This window comes from Oncorhynchus clarkii, chromosome 5, assembly GCF_045791955.1.
Source record: "Oncorhynchus clarkii lewisi isolate Uvic-CL-2024 chromosome 5, UVic_Ocla_1.0, whole genome shotgun sequence".
Classification (NCBI taxonomy): Eukaryota; Metazoa; Chordata; class Actinopteri; order Salmoniformes; family Salmonidae; genus Oncorhynchus; species Oncorhynchus clarkii.
Window position 1 is genome coordinate 82892853 of NC_092151.1, and position 20029 is coordinate 82912881.

Sequence of the window (20029 nt, forward strand, 5' to 3'; positions counted from 1 at the left end):
TATTCTATGACTATAAAGAAACTTGGATTCTGTAATGATGGGGCGGTGAGTCGGAAGCAGGTGCAGGTGAAACGTTTTAATAAAACAACAAAACTAAGAACACGATACTAACAGGCTGATACACAAGAACAGTACCAACTGGTGAGAGAACATGGGAGAGTGACACATAAAGGGGAGGAAATCATGAAGGTAACGGAGTTCAGGTGTGAATCATAATGATTACCAGTTGTGCGTAATGATGAGTGCCAGGTGTGCGCCGTCCACAGGGTACGGGGTGGGGTTGCAAAATTGAGTGATTTGCCTTCCTTCTTCAATATCTCTTTTACCCTCTACAAATCTTTCACTTTACCACCACCAAAGCACCCCCAGACAATCCCATTGCCTCCACCATGCTTGACAGATGGCGTCAAGCACTCCTCCAGCATCTTTTCATTTTTTCTGCGTCTCACGAATGTTCTTCTTTGTGATCCGAACACCTAAAACTTAAATTTGTCTGTCCATGACACATTTTTCCAATCTTCCTCTGTTCAGTGTCTGTGTTATTTTGCCCATCTTAATCTTTTATTTTTATTGGCCATTCTAGGATATGGCTTTTTCTTTGCAACTGGGCCTAGAAGGCCAGGATCCCGGAGTTGCCTCTTCACTGTTGATGTTGAGACTGGTGTTTTGTGGATTCTATTTAATGAAGCTGCCAGTTGAGGACTTGTGAGGCATCTGTTTCTCAAACTAGACACTCTAATGTACTTGTCCTCTTGCTCAGTTGTGCACCGGAGCCTCCCACTCCTCTTTCTATTCTGGTTAGAGCCAGTTTGCGCTGTTCTGTGAAGGGAGTAGTACACAGCTTTGTACGAGATCTTCAGTTTATTGGCAATTTCTCGCATAAAATAGCCTTCATTTCTCAGAACAAAAATAGACTGACGAGTTTCAGAAGAAAGGTCTTTGTTTCTGGCCATTTTAAGCCTGTAATCAAACCCACAAAGGCTGATGCTGCAGATACTCAACTAGTCTAAAGAAGGACAGTTTTATTGCTTCTTTAAACAGAACAACAGTTGTCAGCTGTGCTAACATAATTGCAAAAGGGTTTTCTAATGATCAATTAGCCTTTTAAAATGCTAAACTTAGTTTAGCTAACACAACGTGCCATTGAATACAGGAGTGATGGTTGCTGATAATGGGCCACTGTACGCCTTTGTAGATATTCCATAAAATATCAGCTGTTTCCAGCTACAATAGTCATTACAACATTGACAATGTCTACACTGTATTTCTGATCAATTTGATGTTATTTTAATGGACAAAAACGTTTATTTTCTTTCAAAAACAAGGACATTTCTAAGTGACCCCAAACCTTTTAATGGTAGTGTGTGTATATATATATATACATACACTGCTCAAAAAAATAAAGGGAACATTAAAATAATACATCCTAGATCTGAATGAATGAAATATTCTTATTAAATACTTTTTTCTTTACATAGTTGAATGTGCTGACAACAAAATCACACAAAAATTATCAATGGAAATCAAATTTATCAACCCATGGAGGTCTGGATTTGGAGTCACACACAAAATTAAAGTGGAAAACCACACTACAGGCTGATCCAACTTTGATGTAATGTCCTTAAAACAAGTCAAAATGAGGCTCAGTAGTGTGTGTGGCCTCCACGTGCCTGTATGACCTCCCTACAACGCCTGGGCATGCTCCTGATGAGGTGGCGGATGGTCTCCTGAGGAATCTCCTCCCAGGCCTGGACTAAAGCATCCGCCAACTCCTGGACAGTCTGTGGTGCAACGTGGTGTTGGTGGATGGAGCGAGACATGATGTCCCAGATGTGCTTAATTGGATTCAGGTCTGGGGAACGGGCGGGCCAGTCCATAGCATCAATGCCTTCCTCTTGCAGGAACTGCTGACACACTCCAGCCACATGAGGTCTAGCATTGTCTTGCATTAGGAGGAACCCAGGGCCAACCGCACCAGCATATGGTCTCACAAGGGGTCTGAGGATCTCATCTCGGTACTTAATGGCAGTCAGGCTACCTCTGGCGAGCACATGGAGGCTGTGCTGCCCCCCAAAGAAATGCCACCCCATACCATAACTGACCCACCGCCAAACCGGTCATGCTGGAGGATGTTGCAGGCAGCAGAACGTTCTCCACGGCGTCTCCAGACTCTGTCACGTCTGTCACGTGCTCAGTGTGAACCTGCTTTCATCTTTGAAGAGCCAGTGGCAAATTTTCCAATCTTGGTGTTCTCTGGCAAATGCCAAACGTCCTGCACGGTGTTGGGCTGTAAGCACAAACCCCCAACTGTGGACGTCGGGCCCTCATACCACCATGGAGTCTGTTTCTGAACGTTTGAGCAGACACATGCACATTTGTGGCCTGCTGGAGGTCATTTTGCAGGGCTTTGGCAGTGCTGCTCCTGCTCCTCCTTGCACAAAGGCGGAGGTAGCGGTCCTGCTGCTGGGTTGTTGCCCTCCTACGGCCTCCTCCACGTCTCCTGATGTACTGGCCTGTCTCCTGGTAGCGCCTCCATGCTCTGGACACTACGCTGACAGACACAGCAAACCTTCTTGCCACAGCTCGCATTGATGTCCCATCCTGGATGAGCTGCACCACCTGAGCCACTTGTGTGGGTTGTAGACTCCGTCTCATGCTACCACTAGAGTGAAAGCACCGCCAGCATTCAAAAGTGACCAAAACATCAGCCAGGAAGTATAGGAACTGAGAAGTGGTCTGTGGTTACCACCTGCAGAACCACTCCTTTATTGGGGGTATCTTGCTAATTGCCTATAATTTCCACCTGTTGTCTATTCCATTTGCACAACGGCGATGGTGATTGACACAACGGTGATTGACTTGGAGTTACATTGTGTTGTTTAAGTGTTCCCTTTATTTTTTTGAGCAGTGTATATATATATATATATATATATATATATATATATATATTTATTTATTTATTTTTTCTTCCCTAACACTACCACCCTTCCCTGAAATACAGTTCTAGGTGAATCAACACTTGTGGCTTCTCGAAAACACTGGGCATGTGATAATGTCATCTGACTCAATGACATCTGATTTACATAATTATGGGGCAATTCTCTGTTTATTTCCACCCTCTGCTATCTCTGCTAATATAACTGGCAGATCACAGATCCTTCCCACACATCACTGAGTCCACCACCATGGCCTCTAAAGCAGCAGCTGTGTTGCTGCTGGTTTACCTGTCAGGATCTACATTTGGGATCAAGCTGACTGGAAATGGATACACTGACATTCTGATTGCTATTAACCCTGAGGTGCCTGAGGACCCAGTGCTCATCACACAAATCAAGGTAATAAATTAATGACAAAAGCATTCTTTCCCCACTCAACAGGTAATATATATTTTAGGATATTGTGAATGTCATTGAATGTAATGTTGAATGTAGGATATTGCTGTTTTTGATGTTGAAATTCAAATGCTGTATCTAACCATAGGACAGGCATGCTGTGATTGTTTTACTAATAATGACAGTACACCAAAACATTCAATTAGATACCACAGTTTTTGTTTCATTTTATTTAATTTGTTACTTCAGGAAATGTTTAAAGAAGCCTCCAAACATCTACTCAATGCAACAAAGAAACATTTATATTTCAAGGAAGTCGCAATATTAGTGCCACCTAATTGGAATAAAGGAAATTACCCCAAAGCAAAGACGGAGGTCTACGATAAGGTACTGAGAGAATCTAAAACATGCAAATGATGTTGAAGTCATCATTACCACCAATGACAGAGAACGATCCTGACTGACATTCTATTAGCTTTTGATTCCTCATCATTACAATTGTTTAAATCATTAATTGATAGGAAGACACACCACACACTACAAAAGTATGTGGACACCCCTTCAAATTAGTGGATTCAGGTCTTTCAGCCACACCCGTTGCTGACAGGTCTATAAAATCGAGCACACAGAAATGCAATCTCCATAGACAAACATTGGCAGTAGAATGGCCCTACCAAAGAGCTCAGTGACTTTCAGTGTGGCACCGTCATAGGATGCCATCTTTTCAATAAGTCGGTTCGTCCACATACTTTTGTCCATGTAGTGTAGATTTCCAGTTATAATCTGGGTGGTTCGAGCCCTGAATGCTGATTGGCTGACAGCTGTGGTATATTAGACCCTATACCATGGGTATGACAAAACATGTATTTTTACTGCTCTAATTACGTTTGTAACTAGCATATAATAGCAATAAGGCACTTCGGGGGTTTGTGGTATATGGCCAATTTACCACGGCTAAAGGCTATGTCCAGGCAACTATAATAGTAACCTTAACTGTAATTGTTAAAATACAACAAGGAAGATATACATTAAACTGTTATAGTTAAGGGGAAAATGTGACAAAATTGTACATCAATATATAACTCATAAGACCGGGTAGTCGGAATGTAAATAGGCATGGTATCATCTTTGCAAAATTCTAAAGTATAAGCTTTTTCCTAGTAATTACAAACACTTTGAAGTATTATGGTAAATCTAGTTATTTTGTTACTACTGCATTGTCTCTGTTATAGGCCAATATAATAATTGATGGGCCAAATAAATTACATGGAGATCAGCCTTACACTCTGCAGTATGGTGAATGTGGATCTGAGGGCCGGTACATTCATTTGACTCCTGACTTCATGCTGAATGATGATGTCTCTAAATACTATGGACCCAGAGGTTAGAGTCACCTGCCATAAACTCTATCTCCTGTTACTGTGTAAGACCCAATACAGAAATCCTATTTGTTGAATTTTCCTTCTAAAACTCACTTCCAGGTAAGGTTTTTGTCCATGAATGGGCACATCTAAGATGGGGAGTTTTTGATGAATATAATGAAGAAAAACCATTCTACCTGTCAGGTTCCATAATCGAGGCAACAAGGTAATCTTTATAATTTTTACATTTATTTTATTTCACCTTTGTTTAACCAGGTAGGCAAGTTGAGAACAAGTTCTCATTTACAACTGCTACCTGGCCAAGATAAAGCAAAGCAGTTCGACACATACAACAACACAGAGTTACACATTTTTATTTATTTTATTTTATTTCACCTTTATTTAACCAGGTAGGCTAGTTGAGAACACCTTTATTTAACTAGGTAGGCTAGTTGAGAACAAGTTCTCATTTGCAACTGCGACCTGGCCAAGATAAAGCGTAGCAATTCGAAGAAGATGAATGTGCAGGTAGAGAAACTTGGGTGCAAAGGAGCAAAATAAATAAATAAATAAATAAATACCAGTATGGGGATGAGGTAGGTAGATAGATAGGCTGTTTACAGATGGGCTATGTACAGGTGTGGTGATCTGTAAGCTGCTCTGACAGCTGGTGCTTAAAGCTTGTGAGGGAGATGTGAGTCTCCAGCTTCAGAGATTTTTGCAATTCGTTCCAGTCATGGGCAGCAGAGAACTGGAAGGAAAGACGACCAAAGGAGGAATTGGCTTTGGGGGTGACCAGTGAGATATATCTGCTGGAGCGTGTGCTACGAGTGGGTGCTGCTATGTTGACCAGTGAGCTGAAATAAGGTGGGGCTTTACCTAGCAGAGACTTGGAGATAACCTGTAGCCAGTGGATATGGCGACGAGTATGAAGCGAGGGCCAACCAACGAGAGCGTACAGGTCGCAATGGTGGGTAGTGTATGGGGCTTTGGTGACAAAACGGATGGCACTGTGATAGACTGCATCCAGTTTGTTGAGTAGAGTGTTGGAGGCTATTTTATAGATGACATCACCGAAGTCGAGGATCGGTAGGATGGTCAGTTTTACGAGGGTATGTTTGGCAGCATGAGTGAAGGGTGCTTTGTTGCGAAATAGGAAGCCGATTCTAGATTTAATTTTGGATTGGAGATGCTTAATGTGAGTCTGGAAGGAGAGTTTACAGTCTAACCAGACACCTAGGTATTTGTAGTTGTCCACGTATTCTAAATCAGAGCCGTCCAGAGTAGTGATACTGGACGGGCGGGCAGGTGCGGGCAGTGATCGATTGAATAGCATGCATTTAGTTTTATTTGTGTTTAAGAGCAGTTGGAGGCCATGGAAGGAGAGTTGTATGGCATTGAAGCTCGTCTGGAGGTTAGTTAACACAGTGTCCAAGGACGGGCCAGAAGTATACAGAATGGTGTCGTCTGCGTAGAGGTGGATCAGAGAATCACCAGCAGCAAGAGCATCATCATTGATGTATACAGAAAAGAGAGTCTGCCCGAGAATTGAACCCTGTGGCACAGCCATAGAGACTGTCAGAGGACCGGACAACAGTCCCTCCGATTTGACACACTGAACTATATCAGAGAAGTAGTTGGTAAACCAGGCGAGGCAATCATTTGAGAAACCAAGGCTGTCGAGTCTGCCAATAAGAATGTTGTGATTGACAGAGTCGAAAGCCTTGGCCAGGTCGATGAATACGGCTGCACAGTAATGTCTCTTATCGATGGCGGTTATGATGTCGTTTAGAGCCTTGAGCGTGGCTGAGGTGCACCCATGACCAGCTCTGAAACCAGATTGCATAGCGGAGAAGGTATGGTGGGATTCGAAATGGTCAGTAATCTGTTTGTTAACTTGGCTTTCGAAGATAGGTAGGATAAATATTGGTCTGTAGCAGTTTGGGTCTAGAGTGTCACCCCCTTTGAAGAGGGGGATGACCGCGGCAGCTTTCCAATCTTTGGGAATCTCAGACGATACGAAAGAGAAGTTGAACAGGCTAGTAATAGGGTTTGCAACAATTTCGGCAGATATTTTTAGAAAGAGAGGGTCCAGCTTGTCTGGCCCGGCTGATTTGTAGGGGTCCAGATTTTGCAGCTCTTTCAGAACATCAGCTATCTGGATTTGGGTAAAGGAGAAATGGTGGGGGCTTTGGCGGGTTGCTGTGGAGGGTGCTGGGCAGTTGACCGGGGTAGGGATAGCCAAGTGGAAAGCATGGCCATCCGTAGAGAAATGCTTAATGAAATTCTCAATTATAGTGGATTTATCGGTGGTGACTGTGTTTCCTAGCCTCAGAGCAGTGGGCAGCTGGGATGAGGTGCTCTTATTCTCCATGGACTTTACAGTGTCCCAGAACTTTTTTGAGTTAGTACTACAGGATGCACATTTTTGTTTGAAAAAGCTTGCCTTAGCTTTTCTAACTGCCTGTGTATATTTGTTCCTAACTTCCCTGAAAAGTTGCATATCACGGGGGCAATTTGATGCTAATGCAGAACACCACAGGATGTTTTTGTGCTAGTCAAGGGCAGTCAGGTCTGGAGTGAACCAAGGATTATATCTATTCCTAGTTCTAAATTTTTTGAGAGGGTCATGCTTATTTAAGATGGTGAGGAAGGCACTTTTAAAGAATAGCCAGGCATCATCTACTGACGGGATGAGGTCAATGTCATTCCAGGATACCCCGGCCAGGTCGATTAGAAAGGCCTGCTCGCAGAAGTGTTTTAGGGAGCATTTGACAGTGATGAGGGGTGGTCGTTTGGTCACAAACCCATTACGGATGCAGGCAATGAGGCAGTGATCGCTGAGATCTTGATTGAAAACAGCAGAGGTGTATTTGGAGGGCGAGTTAGTTAGGATGACATCGATGAGGGTGCCCGTGTTTACTGATTTGAGGTTGAACCTGGTAGGTTCATTGATCATTTGTGTGAGACTGAGGGCATCAAGCTTAGTTTGTAGGATGGCTGGGGTGTTAAGCATGTCCCAGTTTAGGTCACCTAGTAGCACGAGCTCAGAAGATAGATGGGGGGCAATCAATTCACATATGGTATCGAGGACACAGCTGGGGGCAGAGGGAGGTCTATAGCAAGCGGCAACAGTGAGAAACTTGTTTCTGGAAAGGTGCATTTTTAGAAGTAGAATCTCAAATTGTTTGGGTACAGACTTAGATAGCCTGCAGAGTTCTGTATTACTATCTCTGCAGTAGATTGCAACACCGCCCCCTTTGGCAGTTCTATCTTGGAGGAAAACGTTATAGTTAGGAATGGAAATTTCAAGGTTTTTAAATATTTTTTTTTACATGGAGTAAAACAAACACACAGTCAATAATACAGTACATAAACAAGTCTATATACAATGTGAGGAAATGAGGTGAGATAAGGGAGGTAAAGGCAATAAAAAGGCCATGGTGCAAAGTAAATACAATATAGCAATTAAAAACACTGGAATTGTAGATTTGCAGTAGGTGAATGTGCAAAGTAGAAATACTGCAAGGGAGCAAAATAAATAAATACAGTAGGGGATGAGGTAATTGTTTGGGCTATTTATAGATGTGCAATGTACAGGTGTAGTGATCTGTGAGTTGCTCTGCTCTGATTTATACAATTCCATATTCATATTGTATCCATTAAAGGGGAATTCCAACATGGAGCATTTCTACATTCTGTAGTGAAAAAAACATTTAATTTCAAAGACTATGAGATACACTGTGATGCGGGGAGTAGTAAAATAACTGGTTTTACTTTTGATAGCATCATCAAATTGCACTTTTTTAGGACCTTATCTTTTTCAGCACAAACATAGAAATGCTCTATTTATATGTAGAAACTTGTATGGTGCTGGAGATAATGAATATGGGTTGAAAAGGGGTGGAATTCACCTTTAAGTGTCATCATTTGTCCCTAAAACAAGGAGTTTAAAAAGTTGCCTTTGAAAAAAACATTTAAATCAAACACATTTTCAATAGATTCCGTATTGTTTGCGGAACATGGCAAAGGTCCCAGTTAAACTGTACCTGCCCATTTTCATTGTCTGTTATGTCCAGTGAAAAGCATGAGCTGGCGCACACCAAAACAAGTTAGTAGATGTGCTGATCTAACAGCAAGTAAACTGTTGGCCTGAAGAAGGTACAGTGATGCCGAAACGTTGGTGTTTTACGCAGTAAATAAAAAATGTGGTAAAGAAAATAACTTTATGTCCTGAATACAAAGTGTTATGATTAGGGCAAATCATACACAACAAATCACTGAGTACCACTATTCATATTTTCAAGCATGGTGGTGGCTGCATCATGCTAAGGCTAGTTTTTTTAGCATACAATGAAACGGAATAGAGCTAAGCACAGGCAAAATCCTAGTAGAAAACCTGCTTCAGTCGGCTTTCCAACAGACACTGGGAGATAAATTCACCTTTCAGCAGGACAATAACCTCAAACAAAAGGTCAAATATACACTGGAGTTGCTTATCAAGACAACATTGAATGTTCCTGAGTGACCTACTTACAGTTTTGACTTAAATAGGTTTGAAATTCTATGGCAAGACATGAAAATGACTGTCTAGCAATGATCAACAAGCAATTTGACAGCGCTTGAAGAATTAAAAAAATAATAATGTGCAAATATTGTACAATCCAGGTGTGCAAAGCTCTTCGAGACTCACATCTGTAATCCTTGTCAAAGATGATTCTAACATGTATTGACTCAGGGGTGTGAATACTTATGTAAATGAGATATTTCTGTATGTCATTTTCAATAAATGTGCAAACATTTCTAAAAATGTGTTCACTTCATCAAATCAACGTAATCCATGTTGAATTCAGGCTGTAACACAACAAAATGTGCATTAAATCAAGGGGAATGAGTACTTGCTGAAGGCACATTGATTAGTCACTGTCTTTATTTTTATAGCCTATTGTCTATTTCTGAGCATTTAATTCAGATTCCACTATGACATGCATCTACCAACAAATAAATAGTGATTTTTCTTAAATTATTGAGACTTGGAGTCAACCCTAACTGTACAATCAATTTATTGTTAATGTTCATTTCACATTTTTCAGATGTACCATAAACATTACAGGAAAGTACATCCACAAACATGACCAAAGGGACTGCACCACTGACCCTGTTACTGGGTTATACACCGAAGACTGTGTATTCTATCCTGACAAGCAACAGACAACCTCTGCATCTATCATGTACAATCAAGGCCTTAGTGCTGTGAGTACAAGTCTACACAGCCTTTCAACTACCTTGATATCTACCCAATGTGTTATGTAGTTGTAATGCTCAACGTTCCATTTTTAACTGTAATGAAGATATGTTTAAACTAATGACAGAAACGTTTGTGTTGTGTGCACAGGTAAAAGAGTTCTGTACAAAAGAAACTCACAACACTGAGGCTCCAAACATCCAGAACAGACTGTGTGGTAACATAGGTGTAGAGGAAGTTATCACTTCACTTTCTGTAGATGCCGGTGTGGCAGTTGTGCCAACACCACCAAGTATACTACCCACATTCACTGTGGTGCAGTGCCGGCAAAGGGTTGTCTGTCTTGTCCTTGATGTTTCAGGAAGCATGGCTGCAGTAAGTTTTTATGGACTGATTTTTCAAATCAAACCATATTTTATAAAAACAATTCAAGATCTGACAACGGTAACACAAATTCCTGGTATTATTGGTGTTTGTGCCCGGGCACGTGTGTGTGTGTTTTGTCTAACTGTACTGATGGTTGCTAATATATTTTTCCTATAAAGGGTTCTAGAATGTTGAACCTGAGACAAGCGGCAACGCTCTTCATACAGAAGATTGTTGAAGACCAAGCTTATATTGGCATTGTACAATTTACAGCTACGGCTACAATTCTTGAACCATTGACTTTAATTGATGGTGAAGCGTCGAGAGATAAGCTTGTAGGCAGTCTGCCGCTATCAGCTGGTGGATACACAGACATTTGTGCAGGTGTTAAGAAAGGTCTGGAGGTAAATACAATACCAATCTATATTTATTTGACACCGTTCATATAATACATTGCAAATGGCTTTAAATGATCACTTAAAATAATACTGGTACATAGTGCGGCAACAATCTGGACAAAACCGTTTGACACATGAATACACATATATTTAGAAAGAAACCCATTAAAATTACATTTATATATATAATTTCAATAACTCAATGATGCTTCTATTAGGTACTTGGGGGAGATGGAGATGGTGCAATGGGAGATGCAATCATATTACTAACTGATGGGGAATCAAGTATCAACTGTCAAAAAAGTGTTAATGAAAGTGGTGCAACTGTGCACACAATAACTCTTGGGCCAAATGCAAACATAGATGTAAAAGAATTGTCAGACATATCAGGTAACACAGAGAGCAGTATCTTTCCTAAGTAAGCATTCTAAATTATATCTGAAATTCTTTTTTACTTGTTCAAATGTTTTACCTAAATATCATCCTTCCTGCTGTAGGTGGTAAATATCACAATGCTGCTGATGGTGTGGATTCCAATGACCTTGTGGATATTTTTACTTCACACACAACATCTGATGGAAATCTGACCAAGCAGACAATCCAGGTGTGATGAAGTTGCAGGGAATTATGAGAAACATAATATACTATAAGTGTTTACAGATATTTGAACATAATCTGTCTCTTTTTCCAACAGCTTGAGAGCACTGGATTGAATATGATTGGTTGGTTTAATGGATCTGTATCCATTGACAGGACAATTGGAAACAAGACAAGCTTTTTAGTTATCTATGAAAGAAGTCCACCTGACATCCTTGTTTTAAGCCCCTTTACACGGACCTATGACACATCACATTTCAAACATGATGCTCCTGCTAAGACTTTAACGCTCGATATTGAAGGAACTGCTGAGGTCTGTCTGGTTGTGTATATTTTATGTGTTCAGCTAGATTCAAAAGTTATATTTATATTTATTATAGTTGTGTGTATTATTTTTCCAATTACTACAAGTTACTAATTTAGACATTTCAGTTGTTCAATGTGGACCATATAATGCATTACTACAATTTCACTAGATTGAATGGTGATGATATTATTTTAAATTGTAGACTGGAAAGTGGAAATACAGCCTACTAAATAAAGAGTCAACTGCCCAATCTATGTCAATGACTGTGACAAGTCGTGCTGTCAGTGATGCTATACCACCGGTCATGGTCAAAACCCACATGAGCCAACAGTTCAGCAACGGCAGCAAACCCATGTTGGTGTATGCAGAGGTCAACCAGAAAGGTGTTCCAGTGATTCTGGCAGATGTGATGGCCACACTGAAGTCTGATTCTGGGGACCAATATAAGCTACAACTGCTGGATAATGGAGCAGGTGATGTAGAGCCACAATACATGGTGATTTAGAACCAAAATGGAGTAGGGTGTTACAAAAACAATTATTTATTTAAGTTTTAAGATGAAATCCTATTTTTTCAGGTGCTGATGCTTTCAGAAATGATGGCATCTATTCCAGTTACTTCACTGAACTAACAACAGGAAAATACAGCTTGAAAGTGAAAGTACATAACAATGATGGCATGGCCAGATTCTCCCTCAGGAGACACAGTGGAGCACTTTACATACCTGGATATGTGGTTAATGGTACAGTACATTCCATCTGAAACTATGTGTTCTTCATTCATGAACTGGCGGCAGGTCGCCTTGTGGTTGGAGTGTTGGGCCAGTAACTGAAAGGTTGCTAGATTGAATCCCTGAGCTATCAAGGTAAAACTCTGTCGTTCTGCTCCTGAACAAGGCAGCTAACCCACTGTTCCTAGGCTGTCTTTGTAAATAAGAATGTGTTCTTAACTGACTTGCCTAGTTAAATAAAGATAAAATAAAATACAAATTGTGATACCATATTATGTAAATACCAAAACATATTTAATTTGATGGATCAGTACCCATACCTATTCTCAACAACTAGCCTTATAATGATCAAGGGTATGATTTGGTAGTTGGGATTGTATGAATATGTATGCATTCATATGTTTGATGACTGTCTTCCCAGGACAAGTAGTGATGAATCCCCCAAAGCCCCCAATCAGTGAGGATGACCTGCAGGCTGATGTTGGCAGCTTCACCAGGACAGTCATAGGAGAGAGCTTCTCAGTCAGTCTCCCACCTGGTGTCCCCCCTCCAAATTTCCCCCCTAACAAAATCACAGACCTGAATGCAGAGATAGAGGAGGACAAAGTGCTGCTCACCTGGACTGCACCTGGGGAAGACATGGACCAAGGCACAGGTACAAAAATGTATAAATAATGAGCATCTCAACAACAAGTTGTGGATATATTTCCAGACTTTTTTGCTTAGAAGTAATCCTAATATTCACAAAATATGAAAAAAAAAATAACACTGCAACACTGACATGTACAGTATTTCACCAATCGTTAAATTTCATATGACGGGTACAAAATGCTAACAATCAGATCATCACTGTGCTGTCTTGGTGTACATTTACATTTATTTACTTGCCATTTCAATTTTTCAGCAACGGCCTATGAGATCCGTTTTAGTGAAGATTCAGACCTACTCAGATCCAACTTCAGTACCGCTCATCTTGTCACATACGACCTCTCACCAAAGAAGGCAGGCTCCCCAGAAAAGCTCTCTTTCACTCTCTTCTCAATCATCAAAAATGGCACCACTCTGTTTTTTGCAGCAAAAGCAGAAGACAAATCTTTCCTGAAATCTGAAACATCCAACATTATTCAAGTGACCAAGATTGTTCCCAAAGCTCCTGTTCCTTCTCCAACTGATGCGCCTGATACATCAGGCAGTGGTGTGAACATTGCTGCTATAGTCATATCAGTCACCACAGTAACAATGGTGGCTTGTCTGATTGCTAGTGTGACAATGTGTTCAATTAAATCAAGGAGAGTTAATCATGCTTAAAACAAATTATGACCATGAACAAATGTAGCTCCAGCTCATTGCACTGAATCATAGCAAAGCTTCCTGTGTTTTTGATTAACACTAAAAAAACATATGAAGTAGAGGGAATAAATGAGCTTATCTACCATTCTTTGTTTTTTAAATAGCTGAAAGGTTAGAATGAGATCCTAGCTAACCAAATTAAATTGATCGTGCTATAATAGATTGATTAGACCGATTCTCTTAAGATCTCATTTGAAGCTTTGTGTTTGTGCATTAACCATCATGTGTTTACAATGAAGAACATGTTCTGTTATTAAGGTACAATATGTAAGATTTATCATAAAATTGATTGACATTAATGTGTATTATGTCATGACTGGCCTCCTCGGGTCAGGTTACCGTGGACCACAGTCCTACAGAGAGATCTCACACCCACCAGCGGGGAAAAGATCGAGAGGTATAGAGATGTTTTTTTTTTGTTGACACCTCACGACCATTGTAAATCTAATGCAGCAGACAAAATTCCTTTGTCCTCACTATGGAGAACCGGCCTCTGAACATTAACATGCAATAAATGGACTTTGGGACAATAGGTTTCGTCAGCCACAATGGTGGTAATGACGATAGATGGAATATGAAAATTAATGTTGTTTTTGTTATGTTATTAAAAGGTAAAGGACGACGTTATAACGAAAACATTGTAACTTTAAGAGTTTTCCTAGTATATGCTGGATGTGTGCATATTGTACATTGTGTGGAAAATGTCCAGATCAAAGAGAATGTTTTTGTAAAGATGAAATGTGAAGTTAGTTGTCTAAATTGGATCTGAGATAGTTGTATAAATTGAATCCGGTCACCACTCTCCATCGAATCGTGTGTCTACACTGCTTTCATTCCTACACTGTGAGCCCTGAGCTACAGGGCTGGCTGTTCTCAAAATACCCCTTTCAGAACAAGAGCGAGGAAACAGACCACTAAGACAAAGGACACTGACATGATGAGGACAACCAGAGAGTTACATACCCTGTAACCAGAGAAGTGCGTCATCAGAGAAGCCGAAACTGTCCACGCAGAGACCCCCATCGGAGACCTTTAACATGTAATTACATCATTATATTCTGACCTATGAGAGCGGCAGTTCGGGGCAAGGTTAGGGTTAAAATAATCATAGCTGACAAATGCACCCAAGTGTATTTTTCTCTCGTGTACTCTCTCTCTTTCTCTCTCTTTTGAAATCCTCATTTTGTGTAACGTGTCATATTGTGTTGGCCCGCTAGGGACTGGTTCATCGTACTAAGTTCTAATCAATAGCCTAGACGGTAGGTTTGTGTATGTGTATCTAATATCATTTTAGCTTGTTAGTAAATAAATAATCAACTCATGGGTGAGACTCGGGTTTGTGCAGATTCATGGATTATGCAACGTTCAGAATGAGACTGTAGAGGAAATTGATTAAGTAGCGACTGTTGTAAAATCGATATTCTGATATTTTTTGAGTTAATTTGGAAAATAGAAACTCAATAAAACCAAACTTTCCCATGGTGCCCCAGGTTAATGAGTTAATAATTACCTGTTTCATTTAATCACATAATTATACGTGCCTGGCTTTGCCACATCGTAGAGGTGGCCCTGGTTTAATTTGCATTAACTACACTTAATCTAACTCAATATTTTTTTCAATACGGAACTGAACATTTTTTGTTGGACAAAAACTATTATTATTTTGAGTTAGATCTACTAGCTAAGACAATTGTTTTATGTCCTTAAAAAGAACAAGATAAATCAATGCAGAAGTTCCTTTCAGACTGTTGCCTTTGTTGTTTTTTTTAAAGAAAATTGAACACAATTTTTTGCCAACTAAATGGTTCCCTGCATTTGGTCCGTTCACAAAATACTGTAAAGCCAAGTCTATGTTTGTATAAATAACATTTAGCTCATCGGGCAATGTATCACTTGGTCATTATGGACAAACAGTACAGTTCACAAACAGTACATTCAAACTGCTGTATGGAATCTCCAACTTTCCTCTTTAACATTGAGATACTTGCTGAATTAGGTCTACAAGAAATGAACAATCTGAATTTACAGCTAGGAACATGCTGGTTTTCCTGTCAGGATATACTTTTGGGATCACGCTGGAAGGAAATGGTACACAGACATTATGATTGCTATTAACCCTGCAGTTCCTGAGGAATCAATACTCATCCCACAAATCAAGGTTAAAAAAGTACTGAATTGAGGATGGATTAGTAGTTAGTAAATCAAAAGTTAGTCATGTATATATTTATGATATTAATTATATAAATGCATAAACTGTGTGATGCATCATTGATGAAGTTAAGCCCTTTTGGGCAATAAAATGTTTTGGAAAGCACCATGTGAGAAATCATAAGTACAAGTAATCTGCTTATTCTTAACATCATAGAACTGATCTTCTCCATGAACTCAGCAAAAAAATAAATGTCCTCTCACTGTCAACTGCGTTTATTTTCAGCAAACTTAACATGTGTAAATATTTGTATGAACATAACAAGATTCAACAACTGAGACATAAACTGAACAAGTTCCACAGACATGTGACTAACAGAAATGGAATAATGTGTCCCTGAACAAAGAAGGGGTCAAAATCAAAAGTAACAGTCAGTATCTGGTGTGGCCAACAGCAGCATTATGTACTGCAGTGCATCTCCTCCTCATGGACTGCACCATATTTGCCAGTTCTTGCTGTGAGATGTTACCCCACTCTTCCACCAAGGCACCTGCAAGTTCCTGGACATTTCTGGGGGGAATGGCCCTAGCCCTCACCCTCCGATCCAACAGGTCCCAGACATGCTCAATGGGATTGAGATCCGGGCTCTTCGCTGGCCATTCCAGAACACTGACATTCCTGTCTTGCAGGAAATCAAGCACAGAACGAGCATTATGGCTGGTGGCATTGTCATGCTGGAGGGTCATGTCAGGAAGAGTCTGCAGGAAGGGTACCACATGAGGGAGGAGGATGTCTTCCCTGTAACGCACAGCGTTGAGATTGCCTGCAATGACAACAACTCAGTCTGATGATGTTGTGACACACCGCCCCAGACCATGATGGAACCTCCACTTCCAAATCGATCCCCCTCCAGAGTACAGGCCTCGGTATAACGCTCATTCCTTCGACGACAAACGCAAATCTGACCATCACCCCTGGTGAGACAAAACCGCGACTCGTCAGTGAAGAGCACTTTTTGCCAGTCCTGTCTGGTCCAGCAATGGTAGGTTTGTGCCCATAGGCGACATTGTTGCCAGTGATGTCTGGTGAGAACCTGCCTTACAACAGGTCTACAAGCTCTCAGTCCAGCCTCTTTCAGCCTATTGCGGACAGTCTGAGCATTCCTGGTGTAACTCAGGCAGATGTTGCCATCCTGTACCTGTCCCGCAGGTACCAATCCTGTGCAGGTGTTGTTACATGTGGTCTACCACTGCGAGGACGATCGGCTCTCCGTCCTGTCTCTCTCCGTCCTGTCTCCCTGTAGCGCTGTCTTAGGCGTCTCACAGTACCAACATAGCAATTTATTGCCCTGGCCACATCTGCAGTCCTCATGCCTCCTTGCAGCATGCCTAAGGCACGTTTACGCAGATGAGCAGGGACCCTGGGCATCTTTCTTTTGGTGTTTTTCAGAGTAAGTAGAAAGGCCTCTTTAGTGTCCTAAGTTTTCATAACTTAATTGCCTACTGTCTGTAAGCTGTTAGTGTCTTAATGACCGTTCCACAGGTGCATGTTCAGTAATTGTTTATGGTTCATTTAACAAGCATGGGAAACAGTGTTTACCCTTCACAATGAAGATCTGTGAAGTTCTTCCATTCAGCCACAAGAGCATTAGTGAGGTCGGGCTTGCTGTAGCGTTAAGATTTCCCTTCACTGGAAATAAGGGGCCTGAACCATGAAAATCAGCCCCAGACTAATATTCCTCCTCTACCAAACGTGACATTTGACACTATGCAATGGGGCAGGTAGCATTCTCCTGGTATCTTCCAAACACAGATTTGGCCATCGGAATGCCAGATGGTGAAGCGTGATTCATCACTCCAGAGAACGCATTTCCACCTCTCCAGAGTCCAATGGTGGCGAGCGTTACACCACTCCAGCCGCCGCTTGGCATAGCACTTGGTGATCATAGGCTTGTGTGCGGCTGCTCGGCCATGGAAACCCATTTCATTTCAAACCCATTTCAGTTATTGCGCTGACGTTGCTTCCAGAGGAAGTTTGGAACTCGGGCCTGAGTGTTGCAAAAGAGGATTGACGATTTGTACGCTATATGGGCTTCATTACTCAGCAGTCTTTTTCTATGAGCTTGGGTGGCATACCACTTTGTTACTGCTTCTAGATGTTTCCACTTCACAATAACAGCACTTACAGTTCACCGGGGCAGCTCTAGCAGGGCAGAAATTTGATAAACCGACTTGTTGGAAAAGTGGCATCCTATGACAGTGCACGTTGACAGTCACTGAGCTCTTCAGTAAGGCCATTCTACTGACAATGTTTGTCTATGGAGACTGCATGGCTGTGTGCTCGATTTTATACACCTGTCAGCAAAGGATGTAGCTGAAAAAGCTGAATCCACTCAATTGAACGGGTGTGTATAACATAATATAATATAGTGTAAGTATTCAGCCCACTTGGATTTTATTGTGTTACAAAGTGGGATTAAAATGTATTTAATTGTGTATTTTTTGTCAACGATCTACACCAACTACTCTAATGTCAAAGTGATTTTTTCCCCCTAACATTTGTAACAAAATGTAAGAATAATGAAACACGAATATTGATCAAGACAAGAAACACCTTTGGCAGCAATTACAGATTTAAGTGTAATGGCTTTGAACACCTGGATTGTGCAATATTTACTGTTTTTAAAATGAACATAGGCCTTATGTTGAAATCCCTGAGAGGTTTCCTTCCTTTCTGTCCACTCAGTTAGAAAGCACTCCTGTATCTTTGTTGTGACTGTGTGTATTGAGACACCATCCAAAACCTAATTAATACATTTACCATGGTCAAAGGGATATTAAAGTGTCAGTTGTTGATTTTTCTACCCATTTACCATTGATGCCCTTCTTTGCAAGGCATTGTTAAAGCTCTGTGGTCTGTATGTGGTTGAATCTGTGCTTGAAATTCACAACTGTTTGTGGGGGGTACAGAGATGGGGTAGTAAACAAAATGAATGTTAACCCTTATTAATGCACACAGTGTGAAACCATGCAACTTATGTGATTTTTTAAAGAAAATGTTTAATATACAGCACCAGTCAAAAGTTTTAGAACACCTACTCATTCAAGGGTTTTTCTTTATTTGGACTATTTTCTACATTGTAGAATAATTATGAAATAACACATATGGATGGAGTCAAGTAGTAACCAAAAAAGTGCTCAATAAATCTACTTCTTCCTCCATACTTCATGGTGGGAACCACACACGCACCTACTTTGCGTCTCACAAAGACATGGCGTTTGAAACAAAAATCAAAAATTTCTCAAAATCTCAGATTCCCACCGGTCTAATGTCCATAGCTCATGATTCTTGGCCCAAGTCTCTTCTTCTTATTGATATCCTTTAGTATTGGTTTCTTTGCAGCAAAATCGACCATGATGGCCTGATTCACGTAGTCTCCTCTGAACAGTTGATGTTGAGATGAGTCTGTTACTTGAACTCTGTGAGGTGCGTTAGATACAAATAGAGCCGTTTGGTGTGTGTGTTGCACATAGAAGTTGTCCTGGTGTTGCGTATCTGATAACCTCAGGATGTCTTAGGAGATGGTAAAGTTAGTGATTACATTTCTAGTGCTAGGACACGATCCAGCTACTTATAGAAAGTTGGCAAATAGACACGTTGGGCCAAACATGCTATTTCTGTCTCTCGTGTTTCAGAACCGGGTAGACTCGATCATTATTAATTCCTCGAGCGAGGACATAGGGCCAGGCGATTGAAATTTGAGGATATATTAGCTTGACCAAGCGATAATTCTCTGTTCCTCGTGTTTTCAGTAGCGTCAGTAGACCACTGTGTATTTCGTTTTCCGGTTTCACTGTTCTGGTTAGAACATTGTGAAAATAACGCTGAAAAGAGTTGTAACGTAAGACGTTATTAGTAAAATCATTCCCTTGCTTAAGGGAACCTATTTGGTGCTTGAAAGTGATATTTCTGTACAAATAGGATTAGCAGGGCACGAGATGCTAATCTAACAAAGAGAAAGCAATCATTTTTTCCCATTGTTCACAGTGTGACACCCTGTGCCTGGGAAAACGGCTCCTTTGGACTCCCGTTTGAGTTCAGCTTTCTGCGATCAGTGACCCCTGGTGGTGAAGAATCGGCAGTAATATTTTTTTATTAAAAAAATGTGTTCTATGTGACATTGACCATATGCTC

At 40.8% G+C, this 20029-nt stretch overlaps 1 protein-coding gene across 1 annotated transcript; it reads left to right on the plus strand.

Annotated features, from left to right (window-relative positions):
* Nucleotides 1-3185: 3185 nt before the first annotated feature.
* Nucleotides 3186-13644, plus strand: LOC139409780 (calcium-activated chloride channel regulator 1-like). Its single transcript, XM_071155157.1, has 14 exons — nt 3186-3335; nt 3582-3719; nt 4565-4715; nt 4814-4919; nt 9787-9946; nt 10089-10313; nt 10484-10708; nt 10921-11092; nt 11200-11306; nt 11397-11612; nt 11809-12079; nt 12184-12348; nt 12758-12991; nt 13241-13644. The coding sequence occupies exons 1-14, from the start codon at nt 3186-3188 to the stop codon at nt 13642-13644; spliced, it is 2724 nt and encodes a 907-aa protein (XP_071011258.1).
* The last annotated feature ends 6385 nt before the right edge of the window (nt 13645-20029 follow it).

What these genes read in the sequence shown, in the direction of transcription:
- LOC139409780 (XM_071155157.1), top strand. Translation starts at nt 3,186, where the DNA reads ATGGCCTCTAAAGCAGCAGCTGTGTTGCTGCTGGTTTACCTGTCAGGA. An exon ending in ACAATCAAGGCCTTAGTGCT is followed by an intron (nt 9,947 to 10,088) that starts GTGAGTACAAGT and finishes TTGTGTGCACAG; the next exon opens with GTAAAAGAGTTCTGTACAAA. An exon ending in GTGTTAAGAAAGGTCTGGAG is followed by an intron (nt 10,709 to 10,920) that starts GTAAATACAATA and finishes TGCTTCTATTAG; the next exon opens with GTACTTGGGGGAGATGGAGA.